This window comes from Primulina tabacum, chromosome 18, assembly GCF_025594145.1.
Source record: "Primulina tabacum isolate GXHZ01 chromosome 18, ASM2559414v2, whole genome shotgun sequence".
Classification (NCBI taxonomy): Eukaryota; Viridiplantae; Streptophyta; class Magnoliopsida; order Lamiales; family Gesneriaceae; genus Primulina; species Primulina tabacum.
Window position 1 is genome coordinate 25,445,732 of NC_134567.1, and position 27,590 is coordinate 25,473,321.

Here is a 27,590-nt window from a genome sequence, read left to right on the forward strand (position 1 = left end):
TCGCTTCCCTTATCTCATTCTCTCTCCCATAAGAGTAATCCATCTGCCATTTCCCATCTGAAAGAAGTTGCAACCTAAATTCTTAAAGGAAAAAGGAACAAATCAAAATCCCAAAAAAAGGAAATCAAGAAAAGAGTCCCACAGTAGATACAGATCATGTGTATGCTTGACTAGCTCCCCACCAAGATTAATATATATTCATCTGCCTTTTGATCATGGATGTTGGTGGAAATGGATTATCAAATACTGCGCACAGGCAGAATTTCCCTTTCCAGTTGTTAGAAAATATAGATGATATTCAGAAAAATGATCGAGACTCTTGTTCCAGCTTCAATTTCGCAGTTTCCAGTGCTTCCACAGAGCAAGAACATCTTACCAAGAAGCCCCCGCTGCCTAAGAGAACCTCCACTAAGGACAGGCACACTAAGGTCGATGGCCGAGGCCGCCGGATTCGCATGCCGGCGACTTGTGCAGCTAGGGTTTTTCAGCTTACTCGGGAGCTGGGACACAAATCGGACGGTGAAACCATTGAGTGGCTGCTTCAACAGGCGGAGCCGGCGGTGATCGCCGCCACGGGTACCGGAACTATCCCTGCTAATTTCACTTCGCTTAATATTTCTGTCAGGAGTTCAGGATCAACCATTTCGGCTCCGTCTTATTTGAGGAACAATGGGTACTTTGGCTTCGGGGATTCATCACAAAGAAGGGTTTTGTTTCATGGAGATAATGGACTTCCATCAAATGAGAATTCTTTGAGTTTTTCTAATCTGAATGCAATTTTACAAGCTAAGCAAGAGCTGCGTGACATGGGCTCCTGCGGCCTGGAATTGGTGGCGGGAGAGGAGGGGAGTACGGGGTGGCGGAAACGGCGGCCGGAGGAGAATCTGCTTCCGGTTGTGGAGATGGGAAATTATATGTCACAGTCCAGCACCGGTTCTATTCCGGCAAGCCAAGGTGAAATCCCGGCGACAGCACTTCTTATGAGCGGTGATCATTCTCTATGGACATTTCCTTCCGTCGGAAATTCCAACATCTATAGAGGAAGTTCAATGGGTAGGAGTGGACTGAATTTCATGAATCTGCCTCCACAGGTGGCAGCGCTCTTTCCAGGGCAACAACTTGGCGGAGGCGGCATCAGTGGCGCAATGGCGGAGGGGCATCTCGGTATGCTTGCAGCCCTCGATTCATTTAGACCAATTCCAGGAGCGACAGAAGCTGAGGTTGAGGCCGATACCAGTGGCAGAGGGACAGCGCGGGGTGATATTCTAAGTATTGCACCTAGTCATCATTCTTGAATTACGGTCATTTAAGTGTGTAAGTTGAGTTCTTTTATTGGATTATTATAAATTTCTCAATATTTTGAAATTCATAAATGTGTAATAGAATTTATGTCGATCTAGAATTTCTTACATATTTGGGCTTGATCGGTCCTCTGATTTAAATATCAATGTGATTTGAGTGTAATGGTCGAATTTTTTTTCATACAATGAAACAGTACATTTATTTAGCTAGGGTTTTGTGAGAACATGAGGATTCTCAGTTGTTGGACTAAATTTAGTGTTCACATGGTTATTAGTTACATAAAGAAATGACTTAAGTGAAATCTTTCTTCTGCTTATCGTGTGTACGTATATCATTTTGATATGTTGTTTACTAGTTATATCTATCTCTGTGTACATCAGTACACTTACCTAGTTGATATACACTTTTGATATGTTTCATCACGTCCACCACGTGAGTGTCACATCACGAGTGAGTACAAAAGTGAGCACGCACTACAACAATAAATGGCTATTGTGACACTTTTTTGTGGACACTTTTAATTAAATGTTGTTATAAATACTTAATAATGACACTTGTAAAAAATTAATAATGTGTAAAATAAAAAAACATATTAGATTAATTATCATGACATTTTTAATTGATGTCATCTTTTATATGGAGGAGAACAATTAATTTTCCCACATCGTAAAAAATCATTAAAAAACTTAAAAATTTCACTATAAATAAGTGTGAGAATATTTGGGTTAAATAAATATTGGAGGAGGGAAAATAATTGTCTCCCTCCATATAAAAAATGACATTAATTAAAATGTCAGGATAACTAATCTAATATGTTTTTTTATTCTCACATTTATTTTATCTAATTTTTCCTCCTCCTATATTTATCCAACCCAAATATTCTCACATTTATTATTGTCACTATAAATAACATACACGACACTTTTAGTTGTCATTATAAATGATTTTAACTGACATATAAATTTGTCATTATTACTATAATAACAAGGCATCTATAAATGTATTTAAACACGAGTTTTCCTGACATTTAAAATTTTCATTATATGAATAATTAGTAACACGTATGAAGTTGTCATTAACATCTTATAATGACATTAAAAAATGTCAGTAAGTTTAAGACGACATTGGAATAGATGACATTTGTTGGAGGTGTCACTAAAACTTAAATGTCACTAAATATTGAATATGATGACATTTATGAATGTCATCATAAGCATTTATTCTTGTAGTGACGGTTGGTGAACAATATAGCAAAATTATATATGTATGCCGTAGAAACTTACATGTGAATTAGGCTTTGGGTTCAAGAAAAATGACTAGTTTGCATGCAAGATTTGATCATTGAACCACACTATAAGTTTACTAGCTCATCTTGAATTTATATAATATAATAACGAAAACATCTGTTAAAAAATTTTAGGTACATATATATATCTTTACATCATGTATAACTTTTAATACATCAATATACACATTCTTAATGAGTGCTAACAAAATATTGATATATGTTATTATAGCTTTCTGTAATTTCATTTGTCCAAACTCATATACACATGTCTGAATTCGTTGCAACTGGCCAATGAACTACATATATACATTACAATTCTATATATTTACACTGAAACAACGAGTTCAAAAATATATAGTCGTAACTAATAATGTTATGCACACGTTATTGTGTGCGTATAAATCAACTCTTCCCGACTATTTTTTTTATTTATAATTGAATCAATGAGTTCATAAAGATATTACAAGTACCACTGCAACAATTATCCAAATACAAACAAACGTAATATTCTTGACCCAACAATGGAAGTCGTGAACAAACTCCAATACCTTTTTGATTTGTCAAATAATCCAAATATAGGATATCCTTTTATTTTTGATAACTTTAAATGACCAAAAATGAAAAAATATAAGTTAAATGAACAAAAATGAAAAAAAATTAGTTATGGGACTAAAAATGAAAATTATCGTAACATGACCAAAATAAAAAAATATGACATGCAAGTTATACAACAAAAAATATAAATTCAACGTTAGCATGGATAAAAATAAAATATATATATAAATTACACGGGAAAGAATTAAAATTTTCCAAAGTGAAAATAGTGATGGGCGGGGTGGTGGTGTTCAAAAATCACCGGAAGTGGTAAAAGTAGAGTTGGTACAAACATAAGAATTCTTGTAGTTTCTCGTATAAGTTTGCTGCAGTTGCTGCTCATCAGGTGGTGTTGGGCCTACTAAACATGGCCTTAAATATTCCAAGCTGTGAATCATGACTGTTCATTAAAATGGTCTGTTTCTTGGTGAAAATTTTTATGACAGCTGACTCGACAACAACATGGTTTGTTTCCTTTTCTTGCTTCAAACTGTTTTCTTGGTTTTGTAATCAGCATCTTTGCTTCGCTTTTTTATAGGTAGGGCATCAAATACAAACCCCCTGGAAAGTAGCAAAATAATAGGAAGGGGATTTTATTCACCACAGAAAACTATAAATTTTTTTTTCCCGGACGCGATATGATGTATACAATGTTAAGTGAACATTCTTGAGAAAAATAAAATAAAATTACCAAAATTTGAAAGAAGTCGTTTTTCTAAAATAATATCTTAATTCGAGCTTCTTGAATTTGATTTTTAAGATTTTCCCCCGTTTTAAATGGAATGTCAACTGAAAATAATTTCTTTACAAAAGTGTGATTTAAAAGAAAAATTATTATTATTATTATTATTATTATTATTCTGTATAGTTTATGTTTTATGACTCAATCATCTAGATACATGTTCCGATAAAATTGGTTGAATCACTAGCTATTAATTATGAGTCAATGAGTATTAAAGCTTAGTATGGAATCTACATGAAGATTGTATAAGAAGTAACATTTATTATTTGATTGCAAAAATCCAAGCTGTGTAAGTTGGCATGCATGCATGTTCTTAATTAGTCGGAAATCAAAAATAATGTAGCGCTTATATGTATAGTGTAGTATAATATTTCTGTACTCGTTCTCGGGAAGTACCTCGCGAATGAATGCTTAAATTCAATCGTCTCATTATAGACATATGTATGTGTATGTAAAATAGAAATCGAAGTTTATTCCCAATGAGAAGGGGTTGTCAATAATTATTTGCATGCCTGGAATATTTTAAAATGTAATTATCTAATTGTGTAAATTCTATATAAAAAAAAAAAGCAAAAACTTGTGTGAGACGGTCTCACAGGTCGTATTTTGAGAGACAGATCTCTTATTTGGGTCATCCATGAAAAATATTACTTTTTATGCTAAGAGTATTACTTTTTATTGTGAATATCAATAGGTTTGACCCGTCTGACAGATAAAGATTCGTGAGACCGTCTCACAAGAGACCTACTCAAAAAAATGGATATATGGTTAAAAGCACTGCATTGTATGTTCAAACTAATTTGAAATCGAATTAGATAGAATGTCCCATTATTTAAAAATAAAAATAGAAGAAGAAAAATCCATGCCAATTAATTATTTTACTCAGAATATTCAAACTTAACATGAACACACAATCAATTATTCTCAAATAATTTTTTGATCAAACACGAGCAAGTTAGTCATAAGATTTTGGTAAATTTCACTGTTTGATTTACGATCTCCTTTGGTTTTTTGGCAAATTGATCTCCTCTTTCACAAAAATGACAGGTTTCTTGGATATAGAGTCCGCATTCGTATAAATACGATGAATTCTATGCTAAACCGGATGAATTCCGTCCTATATAGTCAGGACCTTTGGATTAGCACAGGCCGACGTAGACTATACATGGATATAGACCATATGATGAATTGTGGCATATCCTTTTCCTGAAAATAGATGGAGCTTCGTATATCAAAGTGTAAGTAGTGAATTTTCAAAATTTCTCGGCAAACGTGTCTGTGCGTCTTTTATTTGTCAAAAAATAGAAAGTTCGGAGAACATGACTAAAGTGAAACTATCCCAGATCGTTAAATCAGACAAAATTTACCAATTTATCAATATAATATTATTATAACAACATGGCATTCTACCTGAATTGAAGGGTTGGAGAGGGGAGGCAAAGAGATCAAGAAGGTGTGCACGTCTAAGGGATTCTACGCTGAACTTCAACCCTCCCCGTAAGTCCATAATCCCTACACAATTCTATTTTTATTAATTTCAAGATTCAAGAACCTGGTCTGAAAATCATTTCCCATATTTGGTGGTTCAAAGATTAGATTTTGAACCACCTCAAAACTTGTCATCGTACTCCATTTGGTGGTCTAAAGATTAGATTTTTGATGAAGGTATCTTAAATGCAGTAAATCCTTTTTGTGTAAGGACATTATCTTGAAGATTCCACTAGCTTTGGTCCTCTTCGCTTATTCATGCACGCGCATGAATTTTTGGAGAGATTTCATTTTTTGGGGTTGGAGATCAATTTTCCGCGGGTGGCTACAGCTGTTTTAATCCTGAAAATTCGATTTCATGCTTTCGGTAATTCGAATTTTGTATGAATACGATTTCGCTGAAGAGCGGGATTTTGATTTTAAAGGATCCTGTTGATCGAAATTTCGAAATGTGGTAGATGAGGAAACAAAATCTTGAATCTTGGAGTTTAGGGGATTTGTATCATGGGGCAGAATAGGTGGGAGAATGCATTATTTTTTGATAATTCGGATGGGTGTTGGTTTAATTCCTGGATTGTTGCACTTGGTTATTTTGCAACGTGAATGGCTGATTTATAGAGGCTAGTTTCGTGGAAAGAGACGTTGAACAGATGTTCTGAACTTGTTCCATGTTGTTTATTTGCTACCAATAATATATTTCATGTTTTCGTAGAGATTATGATGTATTAAGTCATGAGTTATTTTATGAGAACCTTGAGAAAATATGAAGCTTATGGCGTTGGTTTGATGAGTCTTTTCTTTAGGCCATTACCGCTCTTAAGAAGGGAGCACACTTGTTGAAGTGTGGACGGAGGGGAAAACCAAAGTTTTGCCCATTTCGACTGTCTACAGTAAGTTCTCATACACGGTTATATAGACGTTGTCAATCTAAACTTGTTGTATTAGGTGTCTTCCATCGGATTCAGCTTGGTTAATCTCTTTAAGACTCGAGGAATAGCTAATGTTGGATGCGATTTGTTTGTTTGTTTGTCTTTAAAAGTAAAATAAAATTGGAGAGTATGTTTTTAGCCTAAATTGAATCAGTCTTTTACTCAAAGAATTTTTAGCACTTGACATTAATCAACCTTCAGTTTAACCACCAAATGTAAACTCTTCATACGTCATAAGACATTCTTAAATTATTTTTTCAGGCTTCCTTTTTTTTTCATTTTTTTAAAGATTTGTGGGCATTTTTTTTTTTTGTAATCTTTCGTCATTTGAATTGTTTGGTTAATTTCATGACGAGTCAAAATTGTTGTGGTATTATGGAAAAGATGAGAAAGCACTTAAGTTCTGTCAAGTTTCAAGGATAATTCCTGGGCAAAGAACGGTAAGTACTATTATATGTTAATTTTCTTGACGGAAAGCTTGCATAATCTAAATTTTATGCAATATTTAACACTTTTGAATAATTGAATCCAAAGTTTTACGAACCAAACTATTAAATTTTTTTAGAGATTATCTGCCATTGGAGAAACTTATTGGAACAGTATCAAGGTAACAATTCAAATTATTTGACTGATATAGTCACATTTTTTGCATGACAAGCTATTTTTCAGCGGTATCCTCGTCCTGAGATAGAGTACCAGTCATTTTCTCTCATATATAATGACAGATCACTGGATTTGGTGAGCTTGTGATTGATCTCTTCTTATATATCACTTCTTCATTTCACAAAATTAATCTCCAAAAATTTTAGAACTGATATATTACAATATATTTGAAACTAGATGCTTAACATATTCTTACTAAAACTTGACAGATATGTAAAGATAAGGATGAAGTAGAAGCTTGGTTTCTTGGCTTAAAAGCTCTAATAGCACGTGGTAGTAACAAAAAATTACGAACTAAGAAGAAGAATGAGATTGCATCCTTAGATAGTCAACATGGCCAGAAGGTTTTCCCATCAAGTTCACCATTTGTGAGTTGCAGTGTCCTAAAATGTTTTATTAAAAAATACTTCTATTTATTTCTCTTATTTTTAAGTTATGTAGGATCAGAGTGATGCCCAACCTATGGAAAATGTTTCTCAAGGCAGGATGGGAAAGGTATTTGCTGATATTGTTTCATACACCGCAATTGCCAAGAAATTTCAGTTGGCCGAGTCTATTACACAATCTCCCACTTCACAGCCAGCAGTGGTTGTGGATACCTCAAATTCCAGATCATCTGGAGCCGATACAGTTAGGGTGAGCCTTTCGAGTGCTGTAAGTTCTTTAAGCCAAGGTTCATATAATGAGGATTTTGATAGCATAGGTGATGTTTTCATTTGGGGAGAAGGCATGCGTGCTGGAGTGTTGGGGGATTGTCTCGAAAAAGTTGATAAGTTATCTAGCATTAAAATTGATGTTCTCTTGCCTAAGGCATTGCAATCAACAGCTGTACTTGATGTGTACATTATTTCTTGTGGAAAGAGACGCTGTTTTGGTTAATAAGCATGGAGAATTATTCAGCTGGGGTGAAGAGGATGGAGGTAGGCTTGGGCATGGAGTAGAAAAGGATATTTCCCAACCGAAGCTCATAGAAAATCTTATTGGCGAGAGAATTGAATCAGTAGCATGTGGTGAGTATCATACTTGCGCTGTCACTCTCTGGTGATCTTTATACTTGGGGTGACGGTTTGCTTGAGCATGGAAGTGATACGAGTCACTGGATTCCAAAAAAGGTCAGTGGTCCTATAGACGGCTTAAGAGTGTCGTTTGTCTCTTGTGGGTCATGGCATACAGCTTTGTTGATGTCTTATGGACACTTGTTTACTATGGAGATGGAACTTTTGGTGCGCTAGGGCATGGAGATCAAAGTGGCACAAGTGTTCCACGAGAAGTTGAAGCTTTAAAGGGAATGCAAACTGTAGGAGTTGCTTGTGGTGTATGGCACACTGCGGCAATTGTTGAAGTAACTCCTAGATCTCCTAACACTGGAGATTCAGACCTGTCGCTATCTGGTAAGCTGTTCACTTGGGGTGACGGGGATAAAGGACGACTCGGGCATGGTGACAATGTATTAAGACTAGTACCTGACTTTGTTTCTTCATTCGGCGAAGTAGATTTTTCTCAAGTAGTCTGTGGAAACAATCTCACAGTTGCTTTGACTACTTCGGGAAAAGTGTACACTATGGGAAGTGTTGCTCATGGACAGCTAGGTAGACCATCATTTGATGGAAAGACTCCCATTTGTATAGAAGGAGATATTGGTGACAGTTGTGTGGAAGAGATTGCTTGTGGTTCATATCATGTTGCCATTTTGACTTCAAAACAGGAAGTTTACACCTGGGGGGAAATGTGCCAATGGGCAACTAGGCCATGGTGTTACCGAAGACCGGAATACACCAACTCTAATCGAGCTTTTGAAAGATAAACAAGTAAAAAGTATAGCACATGGTTCGAATTTTACTACTGTTATTTGTCTACATAAGCGCATATCTAGTACAGATAATTCGGTGTGCTCTGGCTGTCATAATCCTTTAAATTTCAGAACGTCACAATTGTTATAACTGTGGGCTTGTGTTTTGCAAATTATGCAGTACTAGGAGGTCTCTTAAAGCCACCTTAGCCCCTAGTGCGAATAAGCCATATCGTGTTTGCGATGATTGTTTTGTCAAATTACAAAAGGAAATGGATCCCAGACCCACCCTTAGATTTCCTAAAGTTCAAACCGGAGCTACTATTGGTGAATCGGTAGCAAAGGAGACTGGAGGTTGTCGTTTATCAGGAGTTACAGCTATACTCTCATCTGTTGACTCATTCAAGTCCGATAGAAGTTCCACAGTCCACATGACGTCGGAATCAAATGAAAATAATGTTTTCCTATTTCAAAATGGAAATATTCAGAGGCTGAGCACTTCTTCAAAATCGCCAAGGAGCCCATTTGAAACTTCTAAGAACTTCGTTTCTTTCTATGTTCCAAGTTCCAGAATTGTTTCTCGGTCACCATCTCCTGTACCCAGGATGTCGAATCCTCTGAAATCCGCAACACCATCACCACCTTTGTCATTTCATACTTCAGAAGCAACTTCAGATGACATGAAGAGTTACAATGATATTGTAAGCCAGGAGGTCAAAAGTTTAAGAGCACAGGTACGAATGATTTTACTCACCTAGGAACTGTTAAACAAATGGTGTTGATTAATTGTAGATTACCATTGTGGATCTTTCCCCTCTATTCATATCTTACCTCAATGTTTGCAATTTTCCAGTCCTTTTGTCCACTCTGGAATATAAATTTGCATTTCAACAATTTGTATGCATGATTGGAAGTTTGAATTAGATACCATAATTGGAAGTAAAATTTAATATCCGTAAGTCTTTGTGTGCAATCAAACAATGATCATTCTTTGTAAATTTGGTTTAATACTTAGGTAGAAGAACTCAGCTGCAAAACACATCTTCTCGAAGCTGAACTTCACGGAAAATCGAAGCAGCTGAATGAGATTACCTTACGAGTGGAAGATGAAGTTTGTAAAAACAAAGCTGCAGAAGAATTGATCAAATCTTTGACTTCGCTGGTTAGTTCTTACTATTATTTAAACTCTTAATATGTTTTAATTCGCACATATACTCAACAAAAGCAATTTAGTCAAACTGTTAAAGTTGTTTTCCCTTCAATGCATGTGGCATGAAACGACAAAATTTCAACTTATCGAGCAGAAGTGACCTTACTAATAAACAAGCCACTCCTAAATGTTATGAGGAGCCACTATTTTCCATGGCAAGTTTCTCCATTCATGATTTGGAAGATCAAATTCTCTTGCCTTTTTGATTTATCGTTTTGTGGAGATTTCTTATAGGAAGTGTCTCTATTTATGTTTCCATCCTTTTGTCTAATCTAATCAAGTTCCAAACTTCTTGCAGTTTAAGGAAATGACTGAAAGGGAACAACAAATTACGTGCAGAAACTTCTATACAAATTATCCAATAACCGGTGAAACTAATCGCCCCTCAAACGGAAGCAGCGTGACAAGCATCACCTCTCCCAAGAGCAAGTGTGGAGACAATCCAACTCCTCCACCTTTATTTAACGGAAGTAAGTCATGTAAAATACATAAATCAGAACATATTATACAAGATGAGCCTGGAGTATACATTACTCTCATTTCATCACCAGACAGTGGCAATGAGTTAAGACGAGTTCGTTTCAGGTAGTACTTTTTTTGTATTTTCTTGTGTCCTTTTTTCAATGATGTTTATAAACTTAGTGTTTTTCCTGTTCTTCTGCAGCCAAAAATAGGGATTTAATCGAGTCGAGCCGAGCCGAACTCTTGAATGTTTGAGCTTGGTTCGTTTATAATCGAGCCGAGCTCGAGCTTTATTTAACGAATATATGCATGGCTCACGAGCTTATTCAAGCCTTTATCGAGCCTAAACAAGCTTAATAAATATGAATTATACATTTAAATTTTCATTAAATTAATTAAAAAGTAAATTATATATTTAAAAAAAATATATTATTCTTATTAAAATTTGTAAATTTATTATAATAAATAAATTTAATAGATTTTTCTATATATTTCATAAATAATATGCAAAATCAATAAATCAAATATCAAAACTATTATTTTTTCATCTAAAAGATTACTCATGAATTTATCAACGAATATGTTCACGAGCTAACGAACCGAATATTGTAAAGCTTGAGTTTGGTTTGTTTATCTTAAAGAGCCTCATTAAACGAGCTCAAACGAGCTTTTATCGAATCGAGCTTCGAATAGCTCACAAACGGTTTGGTTCGTTTACCTCCCTAGCCGGAAACGTTTCACCGAGCAGCAGGCCGAAAATTAAACGAGGTTATACAGACGACATAATATACAATCTGCGCAGTAACCTGATCGGCCAGCTTTTTTTTTTTTAAATAGCTGAAGCCACTGAAATTCTAAAGGAATTCCTATTTGTAAATGTAAATTCTTTTCTCATCGGTTTGTTAAAGTGTTAGGTGGGCATACATGTTAAGTTGGGCGTAGTTTCTGTTCCCCAGTAGTTGAATTATTATCATTACTTATTATTTTTCCAACTTTCTTTTATTTTTCTTTTAAAAAATACCATTTATTTATTACTGAGTGGTATTCAAGCCTTTGTCTCTAAATTGTAATAATGTTCACAATTATAACAATCGTGCTGTGTTTTTACATGATTTACTTATGAGAAAGATCATTCGTGAAATGTTTTCGAATTCATCTCCATAGATTTCAAATATCTTTCTCTTGCCACTTTGGGAAAATGGATACAAAATATCTAGCATTGGATTTGAAATCAAATCATCATCATCGATCCAAATGCAATCTTATTTGCAATAATTTAATCCAAACACAACATTTAAAAGCGTGGTCAAATGGTTCAAAGTCTCTTTACTAGGGCTATCAAATGATACCCAGAAATTCGATTTGATAAAATCTAATTCTTACTAGGGTTCATTCATTTTATTCGGACAATTGGTTTAGGTTCTGTAAGATTGTATTTGGATCAATGAGTTCGAAGTTGATGATTTCAAAACCATGCATAATAACAAATCAATTGATTTATTTTGAGTTATTGTAGTTTATTTAAATTTATTTTAACATGGAGTTTAAATACTCTCTTAAATTCAAAGTATTTAATCTAATGTATTTTTTTATTATATATTTTTGTACAAGAAATATAAATTAGTTTTTTATTTATTTAATCATAAAATTTATAGTTTTTTTAGTATTTTTTGCTGCTTTGTTTCAAAATATCATTTAAAAAATAAATATAAAAATAAATTGGGCTATTTGGTCCTTCGTTTGATTCTCAAAAGGCCCAAGCCTAAGTCCAACTCTTTCGCAGGCTCATTAGGGTTTTCGCCCAGAAAAGGATATATAACATGACAACCTCAAACCCTAGTGTTTTCATCCACGGCAGCAGATCGGTGGACTGAGAATCGTGTAGGCGACGGAGGCGGCGGAGTAGTATGGTGAACGTCTCATTTTACCGAAACTGTAAGCTTCCATTGCTTGTTCCGCGAACAACCGATAATATATGATGACATCAGCTGTAGTTGTGATTTATATGCGTGCGACTGTATGTGGCATTGTTTTATGGGGGTCGTTTTGATGTTTTATTTGGTTGTTTGAATTACCTCTCAGTTGTATCTGACCAAAATGGCGTCTTTTTTTATCGTTTTGAGATTTGGAATTTAGAACAAGTTACGGTGATTTTGTTTCATTTTCATGCGACTCCTTGCTGGAATCTACAGATTTGGAGTTAAGAAGGGCACTATATCTGGTTCCTAGTGTTGTGTTTTTTGAAAAAATTGATTACTTCTGTTGTAATATTTTTGCAAATGTTAGTATGTTGTGCTCCAGAAATGTACGAGCATTAGTGTTGTGAACGTGGTGGAAGATCATAAGTTCGCTAAAATTGATTTCATGGATTGGAATATTAAATAAAGTCGGAATTGCTTGGCAAGTGCTCTGCTTTGTAAGAATTAGGTCTTTGATCCACTAAAAGATTGAATTTTGGGGTTGAAGAGTTGTCCTCAATAAAGTTTGTTATCATACTCAAAGAAGAATGAAAATAAGTGGTCTCATCATGCGTGAGATTATGTTTAAATCTGGTTGCTTATGTTGGTTGCAGATGGAAAGACATTTAAGAAGCCTCGTCGCCCTTATGAGAAGGAGCGACTGGATGCTGAGTTGAAGCTTGTTGGAGAATATGGTCTGAGATGCAAGAGGGAGCTGTGGAGGGTCCAGTATGCACTGAGCCGCATCAGAAATGCTGCTAGAATGCTTTTGACTCTTGATGAGAAGGATCCACGTCGTATTTTTGAGGGAGAAGCCCTTCTGAGGAGAATGAATAGGTATGGGCTACTGGATGAGAGCCAGAACAAGCTCGATTATGTCTTGGCCCTAACTGTAGAGAACTTCCTTGAGCGCCGCCTCCAGACTTTGGTGTTCAAGGCTGGAATGGCTAAATCTATTCACCATGCCAGAGTACTTATCCGCCAAAGACATATCAGGTAAGAATGATATCTAAATTTCTCAGTCGCTTGCAGGCCTAGCCTTTTTTATAACTAGGTTCTTGAAGCTTTTGATTGTCAATTATCTACTGAATTATTGACTTTTTGGAGACAACAGCAAAAGAATGACTCTTGTTTGTAGCTGAATGGTGGGGCATTTGCTTTCGTTGGTCTGTCATGCTACATTTGATTATTATACTTTAGATATTGAACCCATTATTGCAGTGTTGCTCATGTTTGTGGCTGCATCTATGCATCTCCACGGAGCTTCTTCTCTATTATAGATGTAAATTTTTGAATGTTGCAATGGTGGGATTAGAAATGTAAATGAACCAAGCTGCATGTGAGTTATACGATGTTCGATTCGATAAAAGTTCGTTTTAGTTCGTTTAATGAGGTTAGTTAAGATAAACGAACTAAACTCAATCTTTACAATATTTGAATTTTTAGCTTGTGAACATGCAAGCTGGGAAGCTCATGAGGTAGTTCTTAGATAAAAATATTAGTTGACTTTTGATATAAGATTTATCGATTTTACGCTTGAGTTATTAAAAATATAGAAAAATCTATTAAATTTATTTATTAAAATAAAATTCCATATTTTAATAAAAATATTATATTTTTCTTTAAATAAATAATTTAGTTTTTATTGAATTTAATATATATTTAAATTTATAATTTATATTTATTAAAATTGCTTATGTTCAATAAAATTTTGAATAAGCTCGTGAGTCATGAATATATTCGTGAGATACAGCTCGATCATGGATCGATTATAAATGAGTGAAACTACATTCCATAGTTTGGCTTGGATCGGCTCGATTGCATCCGTAGGTGGGATGATACCCACTGAATGTGTTGGTGTTGTTGACTCTAGCCTCAAACCTGTGTTGAATAATACCCTTCGAGAAGTAGACGGGCAATGCATGCAATGTGAAATGTGCACCTGTTTATTACATTTTTCATAATTTGTGTTGATATTATTGTTCTTCAATCCCGCTGTTATAAATGATTAATGCTCTGCCAATATATGCCATCTTTCAAGAATGAAGGTTTGAAATTTGTATAGAGCTATATATAAACTTGTCGGGATAGCTGTGGTGATTTCAATTATCTTACCTTTCTAATAGCGAAAGGTTCATTGTAATATGTGTGTATTTAGTCATTGAATTGAGAGATCTATTTACTTAATGTAGGGTTGGGAGGCAAGTAGTGAATGTACCCTCTTTTTTGGTAAGAGTAGACTCCCAGAAACATATAGATTTCTCGCTCACAAGTCCATTTGGTGGTGGGCGTCCTGGTAGAGTGAAGAGAAAGAACCAAAAGGCAGCCGCAAAGAAGGCGTCTGGTGGTGACGGGGATGAGGATGATGAAGAATGAGGTGAACTTTTCTATTTAGTTATGAATGGCAATATTGGAAAGCAGATTTTGAGTTGGTTTTTGATACTCCTGTAAGAGTGATAATATTTTATATGGACCATCCGTTTTGAATGAGATATTTGTGTTTGGGACATAGTTTCAAGCTTTGTTATCTTCTGAATGTTTCTGCTGACTTACTTTATTATCGTTTAGTATTGAATTGCCAAATCTTTGTTAGACAAATAGTGTATTTTTTTATTTACTTGCTTTGTGATTGCGATATGACTTTTAGTCCTTTTATTTTGTCGTGATAACGAGGTGTAAAACAAAATATATGATAAAGATGTTGACTATATTTTTTGTAAAATAATATACTTGGTAGTATTATATATATATATATAAGAAAGCAAAAGTGATTCCCGTAATAACGACGAGCGAGATGAGAGTCGTCAAAATTGTGAAAACATGGTTGTGAAAGAGCAAAACAAGTGTCGTGATCTTTTAAAAGACGCAAACATTACTTTTTGTTTCCGAGCCAAAATTTTAGTACAAAAAAGTATATCTGAAAGGCATTTTCATATAAAATTGACTAATATCATTTAGTTGCAATCAAATCCTCGAGGGGTTGCAAGATATCTCAAACATATCGGAGCAAACAAACCAAGATCAATTGAAATCTCGCCAAGGGACACATAATCAAGAAAACAGACTATCAAAACGAATGCGATCGTGTTGGTGTTAACATGTAACAATCTTTACCATGTTCATTTATTTCTTACACTAAAGATGACACTGCTTTGGGGAAACTGGTAGCATTAGAACTTGGAGGGGATAGATAAACCTGTGACCGAGTCAATTTTTCATGAAAAGATTTACATAGCTCTTTGTCCAGTAAGGATTGGGTAAAGTAAAAAGGCCTTCAAATCATATCCTTCTCAATGCCTAACAACTGAGTAGTGCAGCAGATTTCAACACCGAGGCGATGGTGTTCTATTCATGAAGCGATCCATGATCACGCATCTAATAGAAAATTATAGTCTCTCGTACTTATTAACCACTCCTATGTAGGACAAAACATCACACACCCTTTACTAGCTATTTTCCACTCACTTATCGGTAATCGGTGCATGGACCGTAATCTAGTCCATATTGTGAAAACGTGTAACATCAATACTAGTTCTGCTCCTTCTGTTCCACTGCTTCTTAATGACAACATCAATATTAGACCACCAACAACTTGAACCATAAAGACTAACCATCTATGCAAGATAGCCTCGAACTTACTAGCCATCCTATATTTGCTTGTGGAGCTGATAAGGACATAACAAATTTGATAGATGGAAAATGACGAAGCAAAAGACAGTTTAATGAAAGATATAAGAAATATATCAAAAAAATGATTTGTCCCGCATATCCTAACATTAATTAGAGTCATTACACAAATCAAGTCACAAATAAACATTGATAAGATATTAATTTCTGGATGATACCAAGAAAATTGGGAACCAATGGAAATAATAACACTAATAGACACCCAACTCCCCTTCAAAGTATTAAACCTGTTTCTGTTCATAGTGATGCCCTATCGAGATCTCCTTGTGTCACTCATATGGGAGAAGACAGCTCAAAGAAAGAAAACATGTGATTAAATTTTAACTATCATACTCAAGATAATCTGAGAAAACATTCCAATTGATCTCGAGTAAAATCAGATAATCCTCTATCGCCCTACCATTCCAAAAGATGGAAAAAAATAAAATTTTGGATAAATTACCCATTAGCAAGAAGCTGGTTGTATATATGATCTTGAAACAACATATTGATACAAACGGTGCCTCCATCTGTAAATATTCAGCACCCCATCACAGCACAATTATAAACGAAACTTCCTGATCTTTTTCGACCGAGCATATCCCATTGAGGCGGACCTTCACTAGGAACCCATGAATTAACTTCAATAAAGCCTTCACCAGCATTTTGGAGGCCCCCAATCACAATTAGCCTATCACCACATGCCCTAAAAGCTAAACCCCAACCATACATAGAGTCCATTCTTTCTGGCAATCTTCCTACTGTAACCCAAACTCGATTAATCTTGTCATATTTTCTCACTTCCATATCGGCATGATCAGCTGCATATAGTTCATTATTTACAACAGCAATCAGTGGTGGCGCTTCTGATGTTGCAGGCATATCATCCCTTGCGATCCGCACAGGGGACATGTTCTGGATTTCAGTCCAAATCCCACTTTGCAAATCATATTCCTCGCCAGACGTGAGAAGCTTTGAATCAGCTCCTCCAACCCCTCCAACGACATAAAATTTACCATCCATGAACACCCCAGAACACATTTTTCTTGATTGGTTCATGTTCGGGAGCGTTGTCCAGGTTCTCAAATCAGAATTGTATAATTCTGCAGAACTAAAGATGTTACCACGCGAATCACAGCCACCAGCCAGTATCGCGATTTCTCCAAGACTTGCAGAACCGAATAAACATCGAGGTGAATTCATACTCATCCCTGTAGTCCAAGTGTTCGTTAACAAACTATATCGATAAATCACGTGCGACATAAGATCCCTCCCGAAAACAAGAAGCTCAGTTCCAACAGCCAAAGACTCCTTATCTGAAAACACAAAACAATCATTAGGATTCATTCTTGGTATCTGCATCCAGCGGCGACTATTAGGGTCAAAGGCTTCCCATTCGAGCAGCTGGCATGAAAAATAAACCCAATGCTCGATCACACCGTTTTGCCTCCTCAATCTATACAGATCACCACTTCTAATAAGTGAGCGGAAACTCTTGTTCAAGGATGCAATAACTCCATAATCAGCTCTAGAACACCTAATGAGGCAACTGATGGAGTTGTCACGCCTAATGGCAGCAATCAATGAGCTCGAATCAGAATTATCACCAGCAAGCCGTTGACTCTCGGATTGGTTCGAAAGGGTAGTTAAAATCCCACCAATCAATAATGTGGTATCAATCTGATTTCCCGAATGTTTCAACTTCTTTCTTACAGCCACTTCTTCCTCTTCATTTGTTTCCAACATTCTATTGTTCTGCTGAACCTCAACTTTCTCAAGGCGGTAATTCAGGCAAGGCCAATTGCCTTCTCGATCACAGGTCCTCAGATAATCCCTTGAAACCAAGCAAGCCCGGTCTTCCAACATGTCTTACAGATCCAAACCAAAAGGAATCGACGATTTTTCTATTAAAACCAATCCAAATGCTTCTTCGTAATGGGCACTGCATGATATTAGCAAGCATAGACCCGAATTTTAGAAATACTACCATAAAAAGGATTTAACTGCATACAGAAGTTCAAAAAGAAATCAGAAAAAAAATTCTACCAAGATTCTTCTATTATTCATCACTACAAGTTTCCATATTAGCTTTTTTAACAGCATTTATAAAGCCCATAAAACCGATTAGATCAGGAAAAAAACTGAGGACGGAAAGTTTACACCACCGACCAGAACTGATCCCATTCAATAAACAATATCTACAGATAAATGCTTATATGTATAAAAAAGCGATCTTCATACAAAAACTACAAAACCAGTCAAAAAAGCTTTTGAAACGCAGAAAGAGCAAAAATTAGGGAAACCCTGATACCAGAACACCTCAAAACACAGCGAGAATAACGGCTTTCAATCAACGGAAACATGCATAAATCCGGAAAAGCAGTACAGATAGATCCCCAAAATTCAGATCAAACAAAAGCCCAGCTCCAAAACTCGAAAAAATAATCAATCACACCCAAAGCTTGAATCTTGAATTGGTTTTGCAATCAACAACCCAGATTAGATCTATCGCCACAGCCCCCACAAAAAATAATGATAATAATTTGAAATCACAACAAAAAAGACAGCAAAATAAATCAATAATTGACTAAAAAAATTCTTAATCACAGGGAACACTTACATATGTTTGTGGATAGGAACAAAGAAAAGAAACATTTGTATTTAAATACAACCACCCTTTCTTCCTCTTCCCCCCTTTGTAGGTATCTATGCATGTATACACTCTTGTGTTTTGTGTGCTTCTTTCTTTTGCCTTTATTTCTCTTATTTTAGGCTTTATTTATAAATTGTGTGTGTGTGTGTGTGTGTGTGTGTGTGTGGGTGAAAGTGAAGAGCAAGAAATGCAGTTTCGATCTTGGTTATGTAGTAAGAGAAATCCTTCGGATTCTCACGGCAAATCAAGCGAAGGCTTTCGATTGTGGAATTCGGCTTCGGGGCATGATCTTTTTATTTGTATTGGCCAATTTTATGAATAAAAGCATGTCATTTTATTTAAAGAGCAAAACAAAATTCTATTTTTTATGGCGTGATAATTTGTAACATCTATCATTTTGCTCATATTGGGTAAAATTTCTGGCTAAACCGATAAATTGCAAATCACACTAGGTACAAATTCCTTTTTCTGGGTGTCAAGGTTATACAATGGGTATCTATTTGTTGTCATTGTTAGAGTTAGTGCTCAGCAAATCAACTTGTGGTTTGAGATTTATTGACTTGTGTAATAAACGATTTGCTTTAATAATATTTTAATTTTTAATATATTATTACATTTACTTTATCTATATAATAATGTAAAATGCATAGATAAAGACATTTAATATAACGTGATATAATGAAGTCGTACATGTCACCTCGATCATAAAACACATTTTAGTTATCCTGTATTATAAACTTGTTTTTAGTCGATTCAGGCCCCTAAAATGAGGATAAAGGTCGCTCTAGACTAGAATATGTGATGTTATACGTCATGTTTCATTGGTACGAACATGAAGATGTCGAATCATACAGATGAGTGAGTGATCATAGGATATGAGCTACTAAACAATCATCATTCGCACTTTCCAAACGGTTATCATTAATCAAGTGAATTAGTTTACAGTTATAGTTATACTGACCCATGACAACATATAGACTTTGCATGTTAGTGTTGTACTTTGACCAGCTCATCGACTCTGCGAGGGTCATCATGTGGCAATCTTGGGTGCAATTTCGATACACGTTGGATCCCATGTATTATAGTTAGAGATTCACCGCTCACTTATGGGTGTGAATTTCATATGTGATACGATTAGTTGATAGCGTAAAGAATCTTTGGCCAAGTAAGAAATGTACTTTAGGACAAAGTGGTTCTCTAGTTGCACATACGATGCAACTATGATTATTAAAAAATACATCACATCGTTATCGAATTTATATACAACCCTCGATATATAAATTGTTGCAGACTCGATCGAGATATATGAGTTTGCTAGAACTCATAGACGGAGGAGAAGAGGAAATTTTAGTACTTCAAAATATGATTATTATTGGGACGAAATCTCGAATTCGAAACTAAAAAATAACCAGGAGAGCATACCTAAAAGGTGGGAGCTCCGAAATGAGAAAACAATCAGACATATGAGCCGAATCCTATTTTTAGTACGTATTACCAAAATTTTAAAGACAATTTATTGTTTGTATAGAACAATTCTCTATCTGAAACAATCCTTATGAAAGAGTACTTCAGTTTGTTTGTAGTTTTAATTACATTCTTCTTATTTATTTTAAAGGGTACCTAACAGAATTCTACATCAATGAACGAGTATATATATATACATATATCTTTTGGTTTATGATATTTTTATCCGTGAAATAAATCGATTTTACTTATATTTATAATAAAAAAATAATATTTTAATATAAAATAAATATTTAACAAATATTTTTGTATAACTAAAATATCACCAGTTAGGTATAATGTGATATTTAAATATTTCTACTACACATACAAACAAAACTGAAACTTTTAAAATATCCTTACTATAATCCATTATTTCTATAATAACTCCTTTATATTTTATTTATTGATATTTTAACCAAAGTTAATATTTTAGATTAAATTTCCTTTACCAAAACATCGAATATGTAGTATATCTTTTCTCAAATGAGTTTGGAAAAAAGTTCAAAATGATTTATTATGAGATACGGTGTACTCTTATACATATGTCCAGCCCAAACCCTATGTGTATATGTAAAACCGAGCGCTTGTCGCTTTACTTAAAGCTATAGCTAGTAGTAATGGTATAACTCAAATTTTTAAACCGCACAACAGCTCAAGCACCACGATTCGATCGCTCTACCAAACAGAGACAATTATTGCACCAAACAATCTCCCTCCCAATAATTGCACTCATTGCAATCAATAAGAATCTAACCCGTGACCTTGGCTCTGATACCAATTGTAGGACCGAGCGCTTTGCCGCTTTATAGATTTAGATTATATTTATTTCATTAACTTCAATATTTTAGATATACGATGATTAATGCGTGAAAATTTAAATAGGTTAGGTATATTAATTGTTAGGTAGAAGCTAAATATAACTATAAATCAAAAATACAATTTTTTTGTTTTGTATAAATAAAAGTAAAATTATTTTATTGATCTACTATATATCACCAAATAAGTTATATGTTTTTTTATATAAATATAATCAATTTTAATTTTTTTGTACAATTATCGGTGACATTATTATTTTAAAAAACAAAAAATCAGAGATAAATATGTTGAGACTAAAATATTGAAACAACACATATATATATTAACATTTATTTTTTTATTAATGAAATTTTTAATATAAAATTCAGCCCTCTAGACTAAAAATGTTGGCTACCCCCTGCTACTAGATCCATCAGTTAACATTTTCATGTAATGCAAACAATTATAGAGCAGTTGTTATAGAGAACCATTATACAGTCACGTGTGGTCGACCTGATCCAAGAGTGTGACAGAATATGCCATATTTTAATATAAATATGTATAGTTCAAGAAACTCATTTTCACCCTAGCTTTTGTTTAGACTGGATAACAATTGTCTTGGATGTGTGAAATCAAATGAAAATAGTCACACTATATTTGCAACCAATTTTTTTATTTTGGTGTGGTTTTGAAATTGAAGCCGATATCGAGGAGTTACGATTCGATTTTCAGTTCCTAATGCTAAAAAAAACCAATAAATTAGTTTCAGAACAATGTGGAATCACAACTAAAATTGTGTATAACCTTACTCGAATCTGTAAATTAATATTAAGTTTTAAGATTTTGAAATATATATAAACAACTTAATTTATATTAATTAAATTTAATCTTGATTTTGTTTTCCTAAAAAATTTTGAATTTTGAATTTTATACCACCTAGCTAGAGTGCTTGTTTAAAATTGGTAGAAGATTTAAAATCAAGGAGATAAAAAAGGGAGATAAAAAATTTAACACGTGTCTTGCGAGACGATCTCAATGATTTTTATCGGTGAGATGAGTCAAATTTGTCGATATTTATAACAATAATTAATACTTTCGGCATAAAAAAGTAATATTTTTTCATGGATAATCTAAATAGGAATTTGTTTCACAAAATTGATTCTTAAGATCGTCTCATACCATTTTTTTTTTTAAGTATGACCATTCACTATCGAAGGACACAAATCTAATACACCACTTAGGGGCCAATTATGTCAAACTTGGTTAATTGCTAATCATGAAAACATGCGTTCAAACTTGCGAATACAATACACTAGTCAATTTCAAACTTAGAAAAATCAAACATTCTTTTAAATTAAATAAATTTTATAGAAAGCATTACCATATATAATATAATTTCATAAAAGCCGTTTGATGATTTTTGAGTAGTTTTTCTGTAAGACAATTTTACGGATCTTAAATCTATATATATGAGACGAGTCGAGTAAGTCCATTTTTGGACGTAAAAAATAGTATATTTTTAATTGATTGAATCATTTTAAAAATCGATATCACAAAATTGATATGGAAGACGATATCATTGTATAAATATGTATATTACAAGTTGCACGCATAGATATAAATGAAATGATGACAAATATAAAATACGAAAGTATTAAACGTGAAAGATAAGATGAGTGTTCATGTCATCACCTTCGCCTAACTTTGTTTATATTGATGATAGATTCCAATAAAAACGAATTTAATAATATATAAAACACCTTTTTTTAAAAAAATATAATTAAAAATAATTTCTCATTTTAATTATGATCGAAAAAGGTACAATAATAGTATATAAAACCCCTTTATTTTTTTAAATAATAATTAAAAATAATTTCTCATTTTAATTATGATCTAAAAAGGTACAAAAATACCAATGTTTTTTCGATCACCCTTGGATAAGTGTCATTGAGCCTACCTCATTAACAATCAGGATACCTTCAATCTTCTTTTTATTGCGTAAAGTACAATATAATACAACTTTAAAAAATCTTCGACCTCATTTAGTGGGATAAAAACTCGTGGAGTAGGTCTCTTGTGAGACGATCTCACGAATCTTTATCTATGAGACGTGTTAACCCTACTGATATTCACAATAAAAAGTAATACTCTTAGCATAAAAAGTAATATTTTTCATTGATAACTCAAATAAGAGATCTGTCTTACAAAATACGATCCGTGAGACCGTCTTACACAAATTTTTGTCAAACTTGTGTATTGTTGTTGTAATACAACTTAAAAATCAAGAGTTCTCATCGTTTCATAACTTCAGAAAATATTTTTTTCCTTGGCTTTCTTGTTCCTCGAAATTATACAGGATCTAAGTCTAGTCGAAGTTAGTATCAGGAAAATCGTTGCGAAACTTATTAATTCATTCTAGAAATAATTCCAACCTAAAATCTTGTGTAATAAAAATCCATCTTCTTGGTAGTGGATTAATAAGTGTTGTATTTTCGGAAAGGTATTCAATTTGACAAGTATGTTAACTGATTGCAAGCCTAATTAACCAAATATCACACAATTTCATTGGTTTAGAACATAGCATCTCGATGTCCGTTGTTTTATTAGGTATACTTGACTGTACTTTTGGGAAAATAAATAAATTTTTAACTCTACTTTGTGAGATTTTAATAGTGCATGTATATGAAAATGACTGTGATCTAATTAATCAGATAAATATTGTTTATATATCTAATCAAAATTTTCACATGTTCAACAAAATTTTAAACACCTCCAACTCGACATGATTAATAAAAAATTATCATTTTTTATCCTATAAGTATAAATCTTCACTTTAAGTTTGGATTAGACTGACCTTGGAGGGAAATTTTAATTTGTAATTTAATTGATATAATTTCTTAAATTAAATGATTTCTCTAAAATTATCTTTTCCTTGTTGATTTGGTTGAGTATAATATTTAATATGATTTTGCCTTTCTACGTAATGAGATAATTATGCAAATATATTGTAGATATGATATTTATGATTATTATTTAATAAGATATGATATTAATGTTTAAAAGTAGTTTATTTTTTAATTAAATTATTACTTTCCTTGTGCAACAGGTTTCCTAGTGGAGATAAAGTCTATATCGATAAATAAGAGATCAAGGACATTGGTGCTTACTCACTTCTCGAAGATACATACACGCACTTGTGCACGCTGTGGATTTTCAGATAAATATTTCTTCAAGGGACGTGCTGTTTTGAAGAGTGCAGATACTGCGTGTTGCCTTGAATGTTGGAGACATCTGTAGACAACATTCGTGACGAAGTTGGCTGAAGATCGTTTTTGTTGCTCCAAGTTTTGACATCACATTTTTTGCTTTCTTGAATAAGTTTTATTCTGGTTATTTGGTTTAGAAAATTTTTATTTTCTTAACGTGTTGAGGAAATTGATTTTAGTCTTAATCACTAGTGATAGGCTTTTGTGTAAACGTTTTGGTTTTCTAGTGATTAATTTTTGCCCTGAGGCACCGCACAAGTATTTATACTTGTAAATACTTGTGCAAATTTATTCTCGTCCATTTAGTTTTTGAAAGTGAATTTGTGTTACAAACTTTAATATTCTGCTGCACGTTGTCTCAAATGTTGTAACATTTGGCACAACACTTAATTATAATAAAACACAAATTTACATCTTATACTAATATTGTTATATATACTTGCATCTATCGAACAACGTTTCTTACAGACCTGTATAATAAAAATAGATCCATGAGATCGTCTCATAAGAAACTTACTCCTAATAAAAATGGTGACAAGAACCGGCCATAAAAATGGTTTAAATCACTCATAAGTCCAGTAGTAGGTCTCTTGTGAGACGGTCTCACGAATTTTTATATGTGAGACGAGTCAACTCTATCGATATTCACAATAAAAAGTAATACTTTTAGCATAAAAATTAATACTTTTTCATGGATGACCCAAATAAGAGATCCGTTTCACAAAATACGACCCGCGAGACCGTCTCACACAAGTTTTTGACTAAGTCCAGAGAAATTTTAGTCTCTAGAAGCTATTTTTATTGAGAACTAAATCTGAGCCTTTAGGAGGATTAGTTATTAACCGCCCCCAAGCCCAAATTTTTTAAAGTTATTTTCATAGGTTGTTTGGCTAAACTTAATTATGATTGTTTCATAAGTTCGAGATTTAACAATTTTAAACCGGTACTCTTTTTTTCCTCCAAAATTCTTCCTAATTAATATGTCATTTTCAACACAATTCACTAAAAAAATAATATTATATAAATTCATCTTACGAAAAGTTTCATTCATATTTAATATCACGACATGCGTTATTATAATTTTTTCCAAAATTATTTAAAAATCACACATATTTAATGTACGTACTGACATATTTAATTAATTACATTATATTATGATATTTTTAATTTACTTGATATTATGAAATACAAGATCATCATTTAACTCATGATAACGAAATTAAATGGCTAAATTTCCTTAATTATAAAGACAAACGCAATCACAATTTTCTTCTTTCTCGTATTAAAAACCTTGAAAGTTAGTATTTTTTTACAGAGGAAAAATTATATTTTTCATCATAAAATATGTGTTTCTTTGCGATTTCGTCGTAAAATATATGTTTCTTTATTCTCGCTTTCTCCGTCGTCATTTATCATGTAGATGTAATAATGCTAAATGAAATATTAAATTTTGTCTAATTGAAGATTATTAATTGTTATCAATGATTTTTTTTGAAAAAAAAATTATTTGGAGATTATGTCGATGCTCGCCACCTCTAACCCGTAATTATTAATTAATAAATTCAAATTGCAAGTGTGGAGGAAATCTCCTTGTGCCGGCTTAATACCCCATTAGGTGTTTGATTATGTGTTTTAAAAATCGATATAATTAAGCTTTAACCAACATTTCCATGCACTATGTGTTTCACGATTAAACACGTCTCTACTCGATAAACTTCGTTAAATTAATTTAATCACGCTTGTCAGTGAAATTTAAATTGCATGTAGGACCGAGCACTTGCCGCTTTACCAAAAGCTATAGCTAGTAGTAATGGTGCAACTCAAATTTTTTAAACCGCACAGCAGCTCAAGCACCACGGTTCGATTGATCTACCAAGCAGAGACAATTATTGCACCCAACGTTGTAAATATAAATACTTGGTCAAAAATATATTTTAGAATAATTTTGTCATTTCAACCTCATTTTACAACTGAACGTGTAACTTATATTGTACATATAACATGACTCATCGAACAATAATCCCGAGGCTTACTCCATCCTAAACATAAATTCAATTAACTTATGATTCTGATCAAGAGTGATCTCTAATTAAATTTGATTTTAGTTAATTTAAACTTCATTTTATGAATATAATTATTATTTAAAAGTTGAATTAAAGTAATCTAGAAGACCTCTAATTAAACCCACCCCCGCAAGTCAATTATAGCAACGGGTACATGAAATGAAAACGACGTCGCCCCATTAAAGACTTTGGAAAGACGATGCTAGTGATTGTAAGCATCTTTGAAATTTAAGATCTTTTACCCTTTCACTTGTCTCTCTCTCTATACACACATATAAACTCGAAATTTGGACAATAAGAGACGAGTTAAGATTCACTATATATATATATAAAAATCAAATATAGAACACAATAAATGAATAATATTAGAGAATAAAGTTTGAAATTTTTCAAAAATTACAATAAATATAATATTTTTTCATTTGACACGATAATATTAGGAATCCATTGTAAACTAACTCCAGAAAATTAATTTCCAAAGCTAATTCCTATTAATGACAAGACCTCAACCCTCCTATCCAATATTAATTAATTATCTATTACTCATACCTTTCCATAATTATTGACTATAATATTATTTTGATATGTGGTTCACTCATGATTTATATTTATACGAGTCACCTATCACCTGTTCGACTTAATAAAACATATCAAAATTGTACATCCAATAAGTGAGTGTCATCACATCAATGCTCAAATAAGTGTGCACAGTTAATGTACAATAAATCATATATATATATATATATATATATTCCAATTTGACAATAAAAAACCATCCACCTTTCTTAATCAGTAGTTGTATGGCATCACAAATGCGGGGAATCTTTTAGGTGATTGAAATAGTTTTTATTCGATTTAGTTTTGCAGTGAAATGCAATTTTTTTGGGGTTTCCTTTGGTTAGTTGGGGAAATATTTAATTTGCAATATCCTTAAAGCAAAATTATATTATCGTATGTCTTTGAGAATTCTACACTATAGTTTAGCATACTCAATTTTAATCTCATTTAGCATATCCCGTGGAGGCTGTTCCTATATCATATTATATTTGGGGTGTTACGTACATTCAATTCCTTGTGGCTATGTAACAATGTTGGATCTGTGCGCTCTAAATAAAGTCATAGATAATTTCGAAATCTATATAATCGACGGTTTATTTTACATGGGGAGTGTTTATTTCGTCCTAGATCAGACCGATAGAACGAGGATCAAACTCTG

The 27,590-nt window shown here is 33.4% G+C and overlaps 3 protein-coding genes and 1 pseudogene across 5 annotated transcripts; 3 read left to right on the forward strand and 1 right to left on the reverse strand.

Moving 5' to 3' along the window:
• On the forward strand, nucleotides 1-1,507 carry LOC142532836 (transcription factor TCP15-like). Its single transcript, XM_075639349.1, has one exon. It carries the CDS (start codon nucleotides 216-218, stop codon nucleotides 1,293-1,295), a length of 1,080 nt encoding a protein of 359 aa, XP_075495464.1. The 5' UTR covers nucleotides 1-215; the 3' UTR covers nucleotides 1,296-1,507.
• A 4,639-nt stretch (nucleotides 1,508-6,146) lies between these two features.
• Nucleotides 6,147-11,399, forward strand: LOC142532419 (PH, RCC1 and FYVE domains-containing protein 1-like; annotated as a pseudogene).
• Nucleotides 11,400-12,243: 844 nt separating this feature from the next.
• Nucleotides 12,244-14,934, forward strand: LOC142532226 (small ribosomal subunit protein uS4y). Its single transcript, XM_075638532.1, has 3 exons — nucleotides 12,244-12,402; nucleotides 13,040-13,421; nucleotides 14,618-14,934. Exons 1-3 carry the CDS (start codon nucleotides 12,375-12,377, stop codon nucleotides 14,799-14,801), a joined length of 594 nt encoding a protein of 197 aa, XP_075494647.1. The 5' UTR covers nucleotides 12,244-12,374; the 3' UTR covers nucleotides 14,802-14,934.
• Nucleotides 14,935-16,289: 1,355 nt separating this feature from the next.
• Nucleotides 16,290-19,043, reverse strand: LOC142532225 (F-box/kelch-repeat protein SKIP11-like). Of its 3 annotated transcripts, none has more exons than XM_075638530.1 (2): nucleotides 18,712-19,043; nucleotides 16,290-18,094 (listed from the first exon to the last, which is right to left on the reverse strand). In XM_075638530.1, exon 2 carries the CDS (start codon nucleotides 17,955-17,957, stop codon nucleotides 16,632-16,634), a length of 1,326 nt encoding a protein of 441 aa, XP_075494645.1. In that variant the 5' UTR covers nucleotides 17,958-18,094; nucleotides 18,712-19,043; the 3' UTR covers nucleotides 16,290-16,631. The 3 variants fall into 3 exon arrangements, with proteins under 3 accessions (XP_075494645.1, XP_075494644.1, XP_075494646.1); XM_075638529.1 differs by having other exon boundaries at nucleotides 16,290-18,033; nucleotides 18,712-19,042; XM_075638531.1 differs by lacking the exon at nucleotides 18,712-19,043 and adding an exon at nucleotides 18,411-18,696 and having other exon boundaries at nucleotides 16,290-18,033.
• Nucleotides 19,044-27,590: the final 8,547 nt, after the last annotated feature.